Source organism: Artemia franciscana, chromosome 20 (genome assembly GCF_032884065.1).
Source record: "Artemia franciscana chromosome 20, ASM3288406v1, whole genome shotgun sequence".
Classification (NCBI taxonomy): Eukaryota; Metazoa; Arthropoda; class Branchiopoda; order Anostraca; family Artemiidae; genus Artemia; species Artemia franciscana.
In genome coordinates, this window is record NC_088882.1 from 18,985,023 (window position 1) to 19,003,248 (window position 18,226).

At 34.9% G+C, this 18,226-nt stretch overlaps 1 protein-coding gene across 1 annotated transcript in view; it reads right to left on the bottom strand.

Moving 5' to 3' along the window:
• Window positions 1–18,226, bottom strand: part of LOC136039848 (ADP-ribosylation factor-binding protein GGA2-like) — a 90,543-nt gene that overhangs the window by 14,122 nt on the left and 58,195 nt on the right. Inside the window, exons 8-10 of the mRNA XM_065723781.1 lie at window positions 10,958–11,285; window positions 5,321–5,426; window positions 3,930–4,096 (exon numbers count right to left, since the gene is read on the bottom strand). Coding sequence (XP_065579853.1) covers window positions 3,930–4,096; window positions 5,321–5,426; window positions 10,958–11,285 — 601 coding nt within the window. The remainder of the gene's footprint in view (window positions 1–3,929; window positions 4,097–5,320; window positions 5,427–10,957; window positions 11,286–18,226) is intronic.

Below are 18,226 nucleotides of genomic sequence, written 5' to 3' on the forward strand. Positions count from 1 at the left end.
CGTATTGTTAATGTTCATAACAAGGAAAATTATCAAACGAAATAAAAATATAAAATAAAAAAAAAACATGTTGACAAATTGTTTTGCCAATGTCGCAATCTAACTGAAAGCCTTGTTAGTTGTGAACACATCTAGAGACAGAAATACAGCCACAAAAGGCAAAAATTACAATTCAAGGGCACAAAACAAATTGTTAATGCATAGATGGATAGATAGATAGATGAGTGTATTTCAAAAGCCCATGGGCCATATACACACAAAAATATAAATAAATAACAAACAAGCAAGGAAATTAAACAACAGTACGAATTACAAACACGCAAAAAAGCAGAATACAACGCGAAAATGCATAATCTAACAACAAAAGAAATAAGTTTCCCGTAAATCCAAGAGCACCGGGCATTTCCGGAGAAAATGATCCAAGTCTTCACCCTCATCTTTACAAAGGGGACAAACATACCGCCTATCAGGACCAACTATCATTTTTTTTTTGTCGAACGATTTGCCTGTTCTGGATTGGATGACAATTCGCCCTAAGCTGAATCCAACGACGTAGAATCATAACCGCTAAATTAAATTTAAAATAAACCTCCTCTCCAAAACTAGGTTTTGCCTGATTATAATGTTGTAGAGTTGTAGAATCTAAAACCAGCCCTTGTTAATGCATATTGTTCAGCCGAGAAAGTTTTCTCTTCCACCCCTTGTTTGATCCTGTTGCTAGTTAAAAAGATTTAATAAAAATCGATCTATATCCCTACCCCCAAATAGATTTTTTTTTTCGAATCTGGCATGTCATTTTCCCAGACCAACGATAACAGCGTAGATTTATTAATCGTGCAAGCAAAGTAAATAAACAGTCCTTTATAAATCGCCTAATCAACGAGATCTAATCAATTCAAAAAAAAAATTCTCAAAAATGTATTATGGCAGACATTATGAAAAGGGACCTGGCTCTAAATACTCTTCTAGTGTTCTGTAGAAAAGGGCTATGTGCAGTGCCAAAGGCGGTTAAAAAGTATCACAGCCTTGTATTTGATCAGCGATCAGCTTCAAAGCTTTAGAATTCACACTCATTCAAAAAGTAATGTATATTTTCGTTTCCCCTGTGCATTTCCTGTATCGTATGTAAGGAGCGACCCGGCTCAATAATAAACGAAACTCTAAAAAACGGAATTTTGATGCTAAAAAATACATCAAAAGAATCGAATTTTTATGCTGATTCTAAATATATAAGTTTCATCAAATTTAGTCTTTGTCACCAAAAGTTACGAGCCTGAGAAAATTTGCCTTATTTTGGAAAATAGGGGGAAACACCCCCTAAAAGTCATAGAATATTAACGAAAATCACACCATCGCATTTGGCGTATCAGAGAACCCTATAGCAAAAATTTCAAGCTCCTATCTACAAAAATGTGGAATTTCGTATTTTTTGCCAGAAGACAAATCACGGGTGCGTGTTTATTTGTTTGTTTGTTTTGTTTTTTTTCCCTTGGGTCATCGTATCGACCAAGTGGTCGTAGAATCTTGCAAGAGGGCTCATTCTAACGGAAATGAAAAGTTCTAGTGCCCTTTTTAAGTGACCAAAAAAATTGGAGGTCACCTAGGCCCCCTCCCACGCTCATTGTTTTCCAAAGTCAACGGATCAAAATTTTGAGATAGCCATTTTGTTCCGCGTAGTCGAAAACTTTGGGGATGACTTACTCCCACACAATCCCTGGGGGAGGGGCTGCAAGTTACAAACTTTGACCAGTGTTTACATATAGTAATGGTTATTGGGGAGTGTACAGACGTTTCAGGGGGATTTTTTTTGGTTTGGGGGGTGGGGTTGAGGGGAGAGGGGCTATGTGGGAGGATCTTTCCTTGGAGGAATATGTCAAGGGGGAAGAAAAATTCAATGAAAAGGGAGCAGGATTTTCTAGCATTACTATAAAAAAACAATGAAAAAATAAACATGAAAAGTTTTTTTCAACTGAAAGTAAGGAGTAGCATTGAAACTTAAAACGAACAGAGATTATTACGCACATGAGGGGTTCTAAAAATACTTTAGCATAAAGAGCGAGGTATTTAGGAGGAGATAAATACCTCGCTCTTTATGCTTAAGTATTTTTAGTAATTTCAACTATTTATTCTACGGCCTTTCTGATTCAGGGGTCATTCTTAAAGAATTGGGACAGAACTTACGATCTAGTGTAAAGAGCGAGGTATTAACGAAGGTACAAACCCCCTCCTATACGTAATAAAAATATAAGAATATAAAAGTTTGTTACGTAAGTTAATTCTTAAGTTACGTATATTTTTTACTAATAAAAACGTTCGTTAAAAATTAAAAGTTCTAGTTGCCTTTTTAAGTAACCGAATAATTGGAGGGCAACTAGGCCTCCTTCCCCACCCCTTATTTCTCAAAATCGTCTGATCAAAACTAAGAGAAAGCGATTTAGCCAAAAAAAGATTTAATATATAAATTTCATTTCAATAATTTATGTGCGGAGAGCCAAAATCAAACATGCATTAATTCAAAAACGTTCAGAAATTAAATAAAAAAAACTATTTTTTTAACTGAAAGTAAGGAGCGACATTAAAACTTAAAACGAACAGAAATTACTCCGTATATGAAATGGGTTGTCCCCTCCGCATTCCCTCGCTCTTTGCGCTAAAGTTGGACTCTTTGCCACAATTCTGCTTTTTAAAACAATTAAAAGATTTAGAGTAAAGAGCGAGGGATTGCGGAGGGGACAACCCATTTCATATACGGAGTAATTTCTGTTCGTTTTAAGTTTTAATGTCGCTCCTTACTTTCAGCTAAAAAACTAGCTTTTTTTATTTAATATTATTTCAATTTGCAGTTAATGAAGATGCAAAAAAAATGTATTTTAAAGCCTAGAGAAAGGGAAAGTTTTGTTTTCTTGCAATGTAAATACCGAGAAAAGGTATTTTTAATATCTGGGGGAAGGGGATTTAAGGAGTAACTGAGCCCCCGCAATCCCCCCACCATTCAGTTTTTTTTTACATATTAACAGTTACAACAGCTTGTTCTTTTGTAGTTGCCACAAACCCAGGTATAATTTAAGCCGTGCTCTTTGCGAGAACATCGCAGCGTGGATCACTCGCCCTTGTAGTTGAAGTGAACTATATTAATCAGGAAGATACTAAGATAAAACTGATCTCAACAGATATTAAGATGGACATCATAGCGTTATTATGACCCAGTACATGAAGGAATATGGGGTAGAACAGTGCGTTGATGTTCTACTTGGCAACTCGAGACCTGGGACTCGATCTCAGTTGCTGCGAGGTTGGGCAACAGGCTTGCTACTTGCCCCTGCAAAAAGATCTACAAATTAAATGTCAATTCGACACCCTATTAATGACTCAGTAGTATCTACATCCTTTATATAGCCACAGGATGACGGTCAGTATGGCTTCAGTCCTATAGAAAGCCAAAATTAGGTAGATTTTCAATCCATTTATTTGAATGATTTTTCCCCTAACCATTCATCCAAAATTTAATAGCACAAATACCATGAAAAATTTGTTGCAAAATTTTGTCCAAAATATACATAGCAAGCCGAAATCATAATTCTTATACAGAAACATCGAAAAAAAAACTTTATAAATATTCCATATCTGCCATTAATTAATAAAAAGAAACAATACCAAATAAGAGGTAAAGCCTTTGTTTTTGCTGACCTTTAAACCTGGAGCCCTGAATGTTTCCCCCTCCTCTCTACCTTTTCAAAGACCTTGAAAGACTAAAATTCTGCGAATTCTTTGAATTCTTTGCTATTCATATTAGAATTAGGCTATATGCGCATAATAAATATCTGTGTGCAAAACTTAATTATGATAGTTATTGATCTTCGATCTAAATCTTGCATTTAGATCTTGATTAGAGCTAAATTGCACGAATACGTTATATCCTACTTATATACCTTTGGCACGATGGCTTGCATTATATAGGAGCTGACTGGACTGGAGTTTCGATTAACTGTAGTTAAAACAATGACAGAGACATCTGGTCTCGGTCGATCATAACAAATATTCAGCGTTATGTCTAGTCCATGTTTTCTCTCAAAAATCTTCATCGGCGGAATACTTCCTATAAAGAAAATAAAAAAAAAATAAATAAATGAAACTGAACACTGCGGAGGCTACCGATAGAACTAATTCTTATTAATTTCAGACCGTTGAAGCGATCACTGGAAAATGAATAGCATTCCGTAGTCCAAAATTTTTAAGAAAAAAAAGTTTAATGTTGATTCACACAAAATTTTCTTTAGTAAATTGGCTTATTTACTAAAGCTAATGTCAAACCAATTATTTATTACACGACTTATTACACAGACCTCAAAATAGCCCAATACAAATTTGAAATAATAATCTACTTTACTGACATATATGCCCACAGGTTGAAAGGGTCCATTAAGATTGGTCTAGAGTAAAGCAAAATAAATTTTGTATTTCTAACTCCTTTACATAAATCATAGGTTACAGAAAAAAAAGACGAGGTACACAAACAGCTTGGTCCCCAAATAAGATATTTTACTTCGAGAAAGTGGGAATTACAGCCATAGACGAACTTTTTAATTGTTATTACTAATGTCTCAGTATAGAATCTGCTACTTCACAATATGCAAGAAAATCGATGAATTTTGCGTATAGACTTATTAAAGTTAAGAAAAAAGATCTATCATTTGAAAAAAGAAATACAACAAAAACACGAACAAATAATAATGATAATAAAAAACATCAGAAAACAGAAAAACATCGAACACACAAAATAATTTACTAGAAAATGCATTGGATTCATCGTCTCAAATAGAGTAGGGTAGGTGGTACATAAATCTAAATTTGACAGAAGAAGCTACATAACAACTTGTAAATTACCACATGTAACGTCAGGGTGACCAAAAGATTCGACATAAGGTCAGTTAGAGATATTAACTGAATCTATTATCACTGCGGCTACAAAAACCAAATTAAGCTTAGTACATAACTACGTAGGTTTAGAACAAAATTTATCAAAAATAAAAAAAAAAACATGTCAAAAGATTCGCTTGGTAAGTTGGTTATTAAAAGCTAACAATTTAAGCAAGTTAGCACCTTCTTAACCCAGCATTGAGCCCAAATGAAAAAAGGAAATGTAATTGCTCTTCATAACAAGCACAGCTTCTTGGGCCAAAAAACTTTTTTACGTTTGTAATAGTGTTTTGGTATTAATTAAATGATTGATGATTGATTCAATATCAACCACATTTCCTTTAAAATTGAAACAAAAGCTTTAGAGCTCCAGAAAGAAGTATCTGATAAAAATTGGACATACCAGGCTTAACTAATTCAACAGATACAGTAAGGTCACCCAGTGGTTTAACTTCACGGCAGTTACTGGACTGGGACTGATTGTCAAGTCGGATATTCACTCCGGATACCTAAAATAAATATTTTTTATGACAATTTTCCTGACACCAGGTCGCCAAAAAATATAGACCTGATATGTCACTAGTCTACGTTTAAACCTTATAATTCTATCATATTCCTTCTAAAGAGATGTAAAAACTATTTTACAAGCTCAACCGTTTGTAGGTAATCCGACCCTACCGTATTTTTGCGATTTTTCCGTATTGACAAGGTAAACGACGACGCAAGTAGACATAACCACACAGGGTGGTGGATGTGCTTGTATGAAACAGCCATTGAGGAAGCATCAAATAGAGGTTGTAAGAGTACACAGTTGACCTCGTTTTGGCCCTATTTCAAGTCCTATTGAGTTCTTCTTTTTGTTTTATTTTTACAAAATCTTTAATAAGAAGCCCATTGAATCTAAACTCCAGCACAAGGTGTCCGTTTTTTATGACTAGTAATTTACGGTAAACGCTATATGTTCAGGTTTAGGTGATTTAAGCAGACTAAATGACCATTCACACAGGGCTTAGTCATAGTCGCGGTCGCGGCTTGGCAATGAAATCTCGTGCACACCGGTCTCAGAGTCTCAGCCCCTGGCGTAATAATAGTTCAAACTGGATCAACTCACCAGCAACTAAGAGTAGGTTTCAACCGATTACATCGAAGATTATTGGCAAGAAATTTGTCAGGAATGGAGGTTGAGCAACTGGTACAGATATGGATTGGTATAAGAGTTGATTTTCTTGAAGAACTTATTGGGCATGTATGGTAAGACAAAGAAAAAGCTGGACCTGGCTTTCAAACAATCTTATTTGATCTCTGAAGATTTCCCTTGTCCAAATCCTTCTGTTTCTTTCTGTTTTTCTAGCTTGGCTTGCCATAAGCACATATAGTCCAAATCTAGACTAAACTCCAAAACTAAACACAAAAACTCTAAGTCTTGAACCTCCTCATCCATATTTTTCAACTTTCAAATCTTGCGCCAAATTCATTACCTAGGCGTGACTACGACAACCCCTATACCCCGTGTAAATGGCGACTAAATCCACAACAATAGAAAAGAAAGATCAATACAATCCAATGAGGTTAGGCAGATATAGAACAAGTTCTGATCACTTTATCATCTTCTGGGAAGCCAGTTCGGCAATTCCGAAGCCAAAACGAGTCAAGTATACGGTGCGACCACTTACTGAGGACTCGATATCTACATTTGGTCGCTGGATCGGTAATTATCAGTTTGAGGACATTTGCTCTGAACAGGATATTAATATTAAAGTCAATAAGCTGAATACTCTGCTTCAGGAGCAATTTCAGACTTGTTTTCCCGTAAAAGTCATTACTGTGAGTGACACTGATAAACCGTGGATAACCAATGATCTAAAGAATTTAATAAAAACCCGTTGTCGCCTTCATATCGCTGGTGATACCGTAGCTTCAGCCAAGTTGCGTAATCATATTGTTAAACTAAACAAGCGTGCCAAGAGGCAGTATGTGAGGGATAAAATTACTCCCTTACTCACAATAGACCCCCACAAATGGCATTCCTCAGTAAAAAGACTTACCGGTAAGACAACACTCAGAGATCTAAGGCTCCTCAAAGAGGACGGTGCCTTAACCTCAGCTAATGAAGTCAATTCTTTTTTTGCTGACATTTGTACCTCATTTCCATCAATCACCAAATCAGAAATCGATACTATCATTGCTGGTGCAGAGATTGAGGACGTATGTGAGGTCTCTGAATTCACTGTTTATAAGGAACTCCTAAGACTGAAAGCGAACTGTGCGTCCTACCCAGGTGAGCTTCCAGTAAAGCTGTTACGTGAATTCGCCATTTTTCTTGCTAAGCCACTCTCTTCTATAATCAACCAATGTTTCCTTCAGCAAGTATTCCCTAGTGCTTGGAAAAGAGCATATGTCCGCGTTATTCCAAAAGTAAGGTGTCCAAAATCTTGTGATCAACTCCGGCCTATATCAATAACTCCGAACCTTTCTAAAGTTGCAGAAACGTTTATTTACCGCAAACTTATGTCACAGGTCTCTGCACATCTAGACCCGTATCAGTATGGATGCTTAAGAGGCAGCAGCACAACTGTTTATTTAGTACGGATGTACCATCTCATTGTCGAGTGGCTCGACCGAGGAAGTGCTATAGTCGACCTTCTCCTCGTAGACTACCGAAAGGCTTTTGATCTTATTCGCCATTCCGTTGCTATCACAAATCTACGCACCATGGGTGCGCAAAAACATATTCTCCTTTTAGTGATCAATTTTTTACAAGCCCGCTATCAGTGCGTTTACAGTCTTTTCCCAGGAGATACCGACTCCGAATGGGTCGAGCTTACATGCGGAGGCCCACAAGGTACTAAGCTCGCTAGTCTACTGTTTTTGGCAGTGATAAATTTCATCCTTTCCGGCTATGAAGAAAGATTTAAGTATGTAGACGACTTGTCAGTCCTACTGAAGTACATTGTTGAGAAGTCTGAGGCTGTCCCCCAATTCTGTAACGAAATAATCAAAAACTTCAAAGATGAATGTACTGCGAACAGCCTCCAAATCAACGAAGGAAAGACTAAAATCCTTCGCTTTAATCCCCTGAAGAGAGACTTTGTGTGCCCTCCTCCTCCTTATCCTAGTGAATCTTCGGCAGTAGTGCTTGGTGTCAAGTTTAGCATCGACTGCTCTTTCAGCCTCCATGTCGATACAATTATCAAAAAGGCAAATAGTGCGATGCGGACACTTATACTAATGCGTCGATTTGGTTTTTCAGTGACACAACTAAGGATAGCCTATCTTACTTACATTCGACCAATTTTAGAGTATGCATGTCCCGTATGGGGCCCACAAGTCAATAACACTATTTACCTAAGTGACCAGCTTGAGTCAATACAAAGAAGAGCAGTCAAAATAATATTGTGCGATGCTTTTATCGAATATAAGTTAGCATTATCCACTTTACAAATTCCCTCTCTTCAAGAGCATCGTCTCAGTTTGATTCTTGAATTTGGCCAATATCTTCTCAGAAGTGATAAATACAGATCGATACTACCACCAGTTTTAGTGAAACATCGAGGTACTAGGTTGAAGAAATTTGACAGATTAGCAGCACCTCCTTCACGCACAAATCGTTTTTCCAACTCATTCATCCCTTTCTTTGTACCAAAGTATAACAATTGTTGATTTTAAACTATTTGTCTTCTGATTTTTTTTTTTTGTCGTTTGATTTAATCCTTTTTTCTTTTTTGTAAGCACAAGCGCCATTTAGTTTTATGACTACGAGAGATTGTGCAAATAAAACCTATTCTATTCTATTCTATTCTATTCTATGGAATTTCTTACCAATATTCATGATTCTTCTTCAGAGCTGAGTTCAAATAAATAAAATCTTCTGTTTTTTTTTTTTAAATAATAATATTTGGTTTCTCACCAGCACAAGATGCGATCAGTCTTTCTTGGAACGTTAAGGTTTACGTTCTCTGTGCAGGTTTTCGATTTGTTATTTTTCTGCGGCCCCACAGTTTTAATATTTGAACTAACATGACAATTTTGCTATTGTTCAATAGTTAAAATACACCTTTATCCATGTTTTGAAACATAGCATGTTTAATCCATTTTTTATTAAATTTGGTTCAAGTTTTTTTTTCTTTTTTTTTGGATGAAAAAAATACGTTCGGAAGGAAGCCGAAATAGTAAATGTTCCTATCTTCATAGACCATAGCAACTTTAGATCATTCTTTGAGAAACAACCAAAGTTGATCCAAAGTCTGAAAGTAAATCAATTAACAGTTTACTTCAAAATGTAATTTAAAGTACACCATTCATTGAACTAATGCCATTAATTCTGGCTCGTTGAAAGGTAAAATGTAAAAAATATGGCATTGGATTTTATAGCCCCTACCGGAGGCACTGATCTTCGTTTAATGGCATTTTAACCAGCAAATGTAATGGGGGGTCAAGGGCCAGCTATCCTGTGCTTTCAGTTACCCTTCCTGTTTAACTTCCCCGGATTTCTTAAGGTACCTATTTAGAGCTGGGTCGATTTCGGCTAAGGTTAGAGAGTCACGCCACAGAGCCTATACATGAACGGATTAAGAAGAAGATAGGGGTTCAGAGCTATCCCTAAGATGTTACTTGAGCGTGGGAGAGGTGGGATGAGATTCCACATCAAAATATATAAAGAGTTCGGCGAGGTCGACAGGTATATTCACCTTCACCTATATTACATTAAAATTTGATTAAAACAACATGATCAACCTTAGTCATGAAAAAAATATATAAAATAAAAACTCGGCAGGCAGTAAGGCTATATCAATTTTATTGACTATTTCATCATAAACTTAGAGAAACTTATCAGGGGACATATGTCCTCTTTCAGAGTGGAGATCAGGATATGGGTGACCTGATTAAGACTTACAAACCTGTAAGCAAATTTTCTCCAACAATGCGTTCAGGAGGTCCTCATTGATTTTCAATCATTAATCATAAATCTGCCACATACGAGATTCCAGTCTACCACAGTTTACCAAATATGGGGGTTCAAAGTTAACGCTTTAAAGCTGGGAGGCTTGCTTTTGTAACCGGACTCAATTGTTACCTCCTCAAAAGGTATGAAAAAACCAACATTTCATTTGCAATAAAAAAACACTTACTGTGCGTGAGTAACCAACACGTTGAACTAAAGAACAAGTCTCTTTTGTCCTTAAATAGCAGAAAAATTTGACTTTACCCTACAATTATGGGGAATAGGGTAGGGGTTCTAGTCAAAACCGTTAAATCTGTAGATATAGCCTTGAAAAAGCCTTAATATGTAGGTTATATAATTCAACCTATAGTTTAAGTACCCGAGACAACATTCTCTAAAGTAAGACGCCAAATCAAAAATCCTTGAGTTTACAAGTCACTTTTACAAAGAGGTACAAGTGTACTCGCTAATGACTTTTCAAAGTCAAGAAAGTGACGCAATAATAAAGGCGCGACTTTCAGCGGGAAGTTTGATTTTTTTTTTGCAATCTTTGCGAGTCCATCAACAACGATGACATGCCGCTAGTCCTTGTAATTTCCTCATTTTATTCTCAGCTTTGATGTATTTGTTGTATCTTCACTTGAATGCTTTAAGCGAGAGATTTTCAGGGATCACATCAGCTAGAAGGTTATTCCAGGTGTCAAAACTCATTCTTAGGTATTCCTGACGGGATGTACCCTGCTCAGTGTAGTCCTGCCAGGCTGCCAGACAATGCAGTCTTGCTCTTTCAGAAACAAGCTTCATAATTTCTCCAAAATCTACCTATAGTTTCATTTACACACTGAAGCAGTTTAGCAATCTGAGCACGCCGTGACTTGTCAGCAGCTAAATCACAACCTCTAACAAAGCTTACTATGTTCCAAACTTTCAGGACAGAAATAAAAAGTTTCAAATGTAATTTTTTATATACATATTTACGTTTCAATTATCGAGTTTTCATCCTATATGTACAATCTTCGTTCCAATATGTAGTTGTTTAAAAATATTACAATCTTACGAAACTTATAGATAAAATGATAGCTAGAGTAATGTACTTACATCCTGTTGGGACATTTGAATCTCATTCAAATCTACTATATCTAGAAAACCACTGCTATCTTTTCTGTGGCTTATGCTATCAACTAAAAGTACATCATCCAGAGAAGAATTGGTAGACTTCAATGATGTTTTGGATCCAGCGTTACTTAATGTAGAATCTATAGATTTCGAGGAATGCTTTGAGGTTGAGATAGAGTCAAATACCAGTGCAGTAGAACTTTCACCAGATAAGAGGTCAAGCTCTTGGCCAGAGAATGTAGAAGAGACGGAGGGACCTTGGGTAGAGTTTAACTTGGTCATTTTGTTCATTGGAATCTTCTCCTTCGACCTATAAAACAAATATATATATATATGTATATATATATATATATATATATATATATATATATATATATATATATATATATATATATATATATATATATATATATATATATATATATGTATATATATATATATATATATATATATATATATATATATATATATATATATATATATATATATATAGTACAGGAGACCAGTATGATCAGAGACGAGATAATAAACAATTTGTTTTGGAAACACCTTCATGAGGTAAAAAACTTAATTTTTGCTTCATGTAAAACCTAATTATATCGTCAATCCACAATCTCGACTCTTATAAACTAGATGTAATAAAAACAAAAGGGTAACACTATTTTACTCCCTGTTCAACATTCTTCCCAAATATAGCAATCACTAAGGTTACTGTTTCGTCCCCGCTTCCACCCAAAATTCTAATAAACTTAATTTATCACCTTTTCTGAATTAGAAAATTGTCGCAATATTTTGTTTCATTACAGTTAGAAATTTCTAATTGGTAACAGTCTATTCGTCCCACATTCCTCGAGGTAGATTTCTTTAGCTAATTTTTATTCACTAGTCATATGTCAAGACATATGACGTAGGGGGGATTCCAATCAGTTCAAAATTTATCGTAGTTGAAGGTTTCGGAAATTATGTCTGCGAGGAAGACCCCCCCCCTACAGCTCTCAGGGCAAGAGTTGTAAGTTGTGTCCTGTGAGCACATAAGGCTCTTATAGATGTTTTTGGGGAAGATCAACTGACAAAAAGTTAAAATAAGGACGTCACTACTAACACTAATACCACTACTACTTTTCCTTATGCTACTACTGCTACTTAACTGCTCAAACTACTATTTCAATTAAAACAACTTGTAAGGCTTAGAGTATTAAGGTATTAAGGTATTAAGGTGAAAAGAGCGTCAAAAGGGTGTCAAAAGCAGATTTCAACAATGTTTTTGGAACGGCTTAACGTGTCAAGGCGAAACTTCCAGGACATCATGAAAGCGATGTTCAACTGATCAAAATGCAATATGCACATGCTACTACCACTATTAATACTGCTTCCACTACTGCTACTAATAAAACACTAACACTGGAACTAATTTTACTACCACCAAAACTACACTGATAATAGTAAAGTCTATGAAGGTAAAACTTGAGAGAATATTGGTGGCAAATTCGAACTAACAATAGGCGCTATGTTCATTTAAATTGTCATAATAGCGTATCTTAAGAACTGATTTTTGAGTTAAGTTGGAACTCTCAAAAATTGCTTAAATGGAAAAATCAATTGACCAAAAGGCAATATGTGCACACTACTAATGCTACTGCTACTGCAACATTTAGTAGTTCTACTACTACTATTGCTCCATTTACTACTTCAATCGCAGCTATTTATAAGGTTAAGAGCATTAAGATAAAAATATCAATAAATATATGACCATACAGGTTATCAAAAGAGCAGATCGACAATATCATAGCAATGGCTAATTGTATTAAGTTGAGTAGTTATGCTACTGCTGTTACTGCTATTACAACTATGCCTAAAGGGATGGCATATACCTGTCATCCGTATGCAGGTTGTCAAAAGGGCATCTCAGCAATTTCTTAGGAACAGTTTCGTGTGTGAAATTAAAACTTCCAACGCTTGGTGTGGGGGATGTTGAACTAACCAAAATCAATGCTTATTTCAGCAATGCTTCAGGACCAGTTAATGTTACTACGTTAAAAATTTCATCGCGTGTTGAAGGGGATTTAGAAAAAAAAGGGTACTATTTGCATACTGCTACTACAACTATTGCTACTAAAACTAAGGGTATTAAGGTGAAGCTTTCAAGGAATATATAGGCGGTTGCTGAGCTAAATTAAAATGAACTATGATCATGTAGATTGCACTTTAGAATTGCATTTAGAAAAGCAATGTTACTTTAGACCTTTCAGGGTAAGTTGTGACAGGTTTTGAACTAGCCAGACACTATGTGTATACTTTTGATACTACTTTTAAGGTTACTGTAACTAACGACACTAAGGGCATTAAGTAAAAACGTTTAAGGGGAGGTTCAACTAAACGAAAAAGCTATACGAATGCAAGTATTAAAAGGGGCATATAAGTAAAATCATAGGCAATGCTTCTCTATCATAGCAAGTAATATCATTGATATTTTAAAGGAGCTAATTTGAATTAAATTCAAAGTTCTAGTACCCTTTTTAAGATTCAAAGTGATTGGAGGGCCATCAGCCCTCCTCTATAGCTCAACAAACACTTCCAAACAAAAGTTAGGATAGCCAATTGGTTCGGTACAGCTAAACAGTCTTGTAACTGTATCCCTGGGGCTATTGCGTGGGTAAACCCCCCACAATTATGCAATTTGCACATTATCTTTAAAAACTAAATGTTACCTTAAGGTTGAATCAAAAAGCATTATGTCTATGTTGATTTCAAATAGGACATCTCAGCGGTATCACAAGAACGACTGAGGGTATTATGTTCAAACTTTCGAAGCTACTTCTATTACTACTTCTGCTTTTAAAATTTAAGTAAATCAAAGAGTGTAGGTGTATCCAGTCTGTCAAAGAGCATAGATAGATTTTTTTGCGAATGATATCAAGTTTTATTGCTCAGGTCAACGAGAAGAGGTATAAAATGAAATTAAATACTACTATTTATGTCCAGATTTTTAAAAGGGTGTATATTGTTAAAAATTGTGGAAAAATTTCCTCCAGCATACAAATAGCAGGCCAAACTATAAATTCTGAAAGAAAAGCCCGAAAAGACTTGAACTATCACTTTCTTTTTCCATGAAAAGATTACGTCAACATAAAACGAACAGAAATTAATTAAAAAAAAACTTTTTCCAAAAAATAAGTTTTTCAAAGAGAAGTAAAGAAATCCATTCAACCAAAATGAGCAAAAATAAAATCAAATAATGTACCAAGCGTAAAACTACCGCAAACCAACATCGATAAGTAAATAAAACCCAAAACAAACAGAAATTAAAATAAATAACCGAGTCAAACTCAAAACCAGCAGAAATTAACATTAGTGGGGCTCGAAACCCCTATGCCTTCTCAAGGTCAGAACATAACTTGCACTTAACTGATTTTTTTTTATGTTTTCACTTATATAACTTTAATAAATCAAATATTATTAACATTTTAAGGAATAAATATCCGCATATATATATATATATATATATATATATATATATATATATATATATATATATATATATATATAAACTGACAATGGACATTCATTTGTATTATTTTCAGTAAAGTGCAAATTATGTTTTGTCCTTGGAAAGGCATAGAGTTTAAGCCCTACTAATGTTAATTTCTGCTCGTTTTGAGTTTGACTCGGTTATTTATTGTAATTACTGTTCGTTTTGGGTTTAATTATTTATTGATACTGATTTATGGTAGTTTTTCGCTTGGTAGATTATTTGATTTTATTTTATCTCATTTTTGGTTTATTGGATTTTTTTACTTCTCTTTGAAAAGCTTATTTTGTGCAAATTTTTTTTTAATTAATATCAAATAAATAGTGTTTGTAATCGGATTATATTTGAAGTGACAAAAAGGAAATTTTAACTGCGCAATTCAAGTATATTTCATAATGAATGTAAGTGAATATAATTTCACAAGTTTTGCTAATAGTCTTAACCTAGTGGGCAATGAAATGAATGAATATAGTAATAACCTTTACTGAAAATTTTTCTAATAGTCTTGACCTAGCGGGCAATGAAATGGATGAACATAATAATAACCTTTACTGAAAATTTTGCTAATAGTCTTAACCTAGTGGACAATGAATGGATGAATATAATAATAAACAAGGCGTCATTATGTCACTGTGAATACGGCAAACATCAAGTGCATTTGAAAGGTGCATTTTCATACATTGAAATTCTTAATGAAATTAAATAGAAACACAGAATAAGTTTTTCCAGCCACAAGTAAGGAGCAACGGTAAACCTTAAAATAAACAGAAATTATTCATACATAGGGGGAGCAGCCCACTCGTGAATACTTCTCTTTTACACTAAAGTTAAATTTTTTGTCCCAATTCTTTAAGAATGATTTCTGAAACACTAGAGCTGTTTGATTAATACAAGAAGCTTTTTTTAAGTATTTGAAAATCTTTAGTGTAAAGAGCGAGGCATTGACGAGTAGACAGCTCACCCACATACGGAATGATTTCTGTTCGTTTTATGTTTTGCGGCTGTTCCTTAATTTCAGTGGAAAAGAACTTATTATTTTTTTTTTTTTATTTAATTTCTGATCGTTTTTCAAATAATCCCAGAAAATCTACCTTCCCCTCCATTGAAATCCTCCTCCACGAAAAGTTTTTCCCGCGTAAAATCCCCCTCCCCCGTCCAGGGAATCACCACCGGACTATTTCATCCTCGCAGCAAATTCATCATCCTGCCAGAAAACTTTCTTGCGGACGATTCTGCCTGAAAAATTATCCTTAGAAAAAACTTGCTTTTCATTTAAATTAGGAACATTTTTCAGGTCATGGCAGACCCCCCCCCCCCCTATGTGGACAATTGCTCCTAGAAATCCCCCCTAATGAAAAGTATCTCCCGCGGAAATTTCCCCATGAAGGAATTCTCCTGATGACAATTACCTCTTGGAAAACATTTCTTTTTGAAAATCCACCCTCCCCCTCTACTTAAAAATCCCTCAGCGAATTCAGACTCCGCTGAAAATTTCCCCTGACAATTCCCCTAGAACATCTCCACATGTAAAACTGATTCGTTACCGAGAAAGTAAGACAAATAAAACGAATTTTATGTATGAATTCCGGCAAATTATCCCCGTGTAAAATTTCCCCTGAAGAACTCCCCCCTGGAAACTTCCCTCCCAATGGAAAATTCATCCCGTAAAAAATCCTACCAGAAAATCTCCTTCCCGACCTAAAAAAAATATATGTATACTTCCCAGCAACAAATAAAATATGTAAACAATGGGCAAATCTTGTTTCATCGTGGGCAAATGTCATCCACACAGGTATAATTCTATTGTTATCAAATTTATGTTTTTTAGAGTTTCGGTTACTATTGGGCCGAGTGGTTCCTTACTTAGGGTTCTTTACCACGAACTGCTTGATTGATGTGCCTCTTTTTCAAAATTTTTATTTCTGTAAATGTTCACGAAAATGGTGCAGAAGAGAATAGATAAGAAAGTAAAAACTGATGGTGGATATGTGAGTGTTGATATATCACAGGAAAGTCTAACCTCAATTCCATTTCCAACAGAGATTAGATAAGAAAGTAAAAACTGATGGTGGAAAAGTGAATGTTAATAAATCAAAGGAAAGTCTAACCTCAATTCCAATTCCAATAGAGAATAGACAAGAAAGTAAAACTGATGGTGGATATGTGAGTGTTGATATATCACAGGAAAGTCTAACCTCAATTCCATTTCCAACAGAGATTAGATAAGAAAGTAAAAACTGATGGTGGAAAAGTGAATGTTAATAAATCAAAGGAAAGTCTAACCTCAATTCCAATTCCAATAGAGAATAGACAAGAAAGTAAAACTGATGGTGGATATGTGAGTGTTGATATATCACAGGAAAGTCTAACCTCAATTCCATTTCCAACAGAGATTAGATAAGAAAGTAAAAACTGATGGTGGAAAAGTGAATGTTAATAAATCAAAGGAAAGTCTAACCTCAATTCCAATTCCAATAGAGAATAGACAAGAAAGTAAAACTGATGGTGGATATGTGAGTGTTGATATATCACAGGAAAGTCTAACCTCAATTCCATTTCCAACAGAGATTAGATAAGAAAGTAAAAACTGATGGTGGAAAAGTGAATGTTAATAAATCAAAGGAAAGTCTAACCTCAATTCCAATTCCAATAGAGAATAGACAAGAAAGTAAAACTGATGGTGGATATGTGAGTGTTGATATATCACAGGAAAGTCTAACCTCAATTCCATTTCCAACAGAGATTAGATAAGAAAGTAAAAACTGATGGTGGAAAAGTGAATGTTGATAAATCAAAGGAAAGTCTAACCTCAATTCCAATTCCAATAGAGAATAGACAAGAAAGTAAAACTGATGGTGGATATGTGAGTGTTGATATATCACAGGAAAGTCTAACCTCAATTCCATTTCCAACAGAGATTAGATAAGAAAGTAAAAACTGATGGTGGAAAAGTGAATGTTAATAAATCAAAGGAAAGTCTAACCTCAATTCCAATTCCAATAGAGAATAGACAAGAAAGTAAAACTGATGGTGGATATGTGAGTGTTGATATATCACAGGAAAGTCTAACCTCAATTCCATTTCCAACAGAGATTAGATAAGAAAGTAAAAACTGATGGTGGAAAAGTGAATGTTAATAAATCAAAGGAAAGTCTAACCTCAATTCCAATTCCAATAGAGAATAGACAAGAAAGTAAAACTGATGGTGGATATGTGAGTGTTGATATATCACAGGAAAGTCTAACCTCAATTCCATTTCCAACAGAGATTAGATAAGAAAGTAAAAACTGATGGTGGAAAAGTGAATGTTAATAAATCAAAGGAAAGTCTAACCTCAATTCCAATTCCAATAGAGAATAGACAAGAAAGTAAAACTGATGGTGGATATGTGAGTGTTGATATATCACAGGAAAGTCTAACCTCAATTCCATTTCCAACAGAGATTAGATAAGAAAGTAAAAACTGATGGTGGAAATGTGAATGTTGATAAATCAAAGGAAAGTCTAACCTCAATTCCAATTCCAATAGAGAATAGACAAGAAAGTAAAACTGATGGTGGATATGTGAGTGTTGATATATCACAGGAAAGTCTAACCTCAATTCCAATTCCAATAGAAAATAGATAAGAAAGTAAGAACTGATAGTGGAAATGTGAGTATTGATAAATCAAAGGAAAGTCTAACCTCAATTCCAATTCCAATAGAGAATAGATAAGAAAGTCA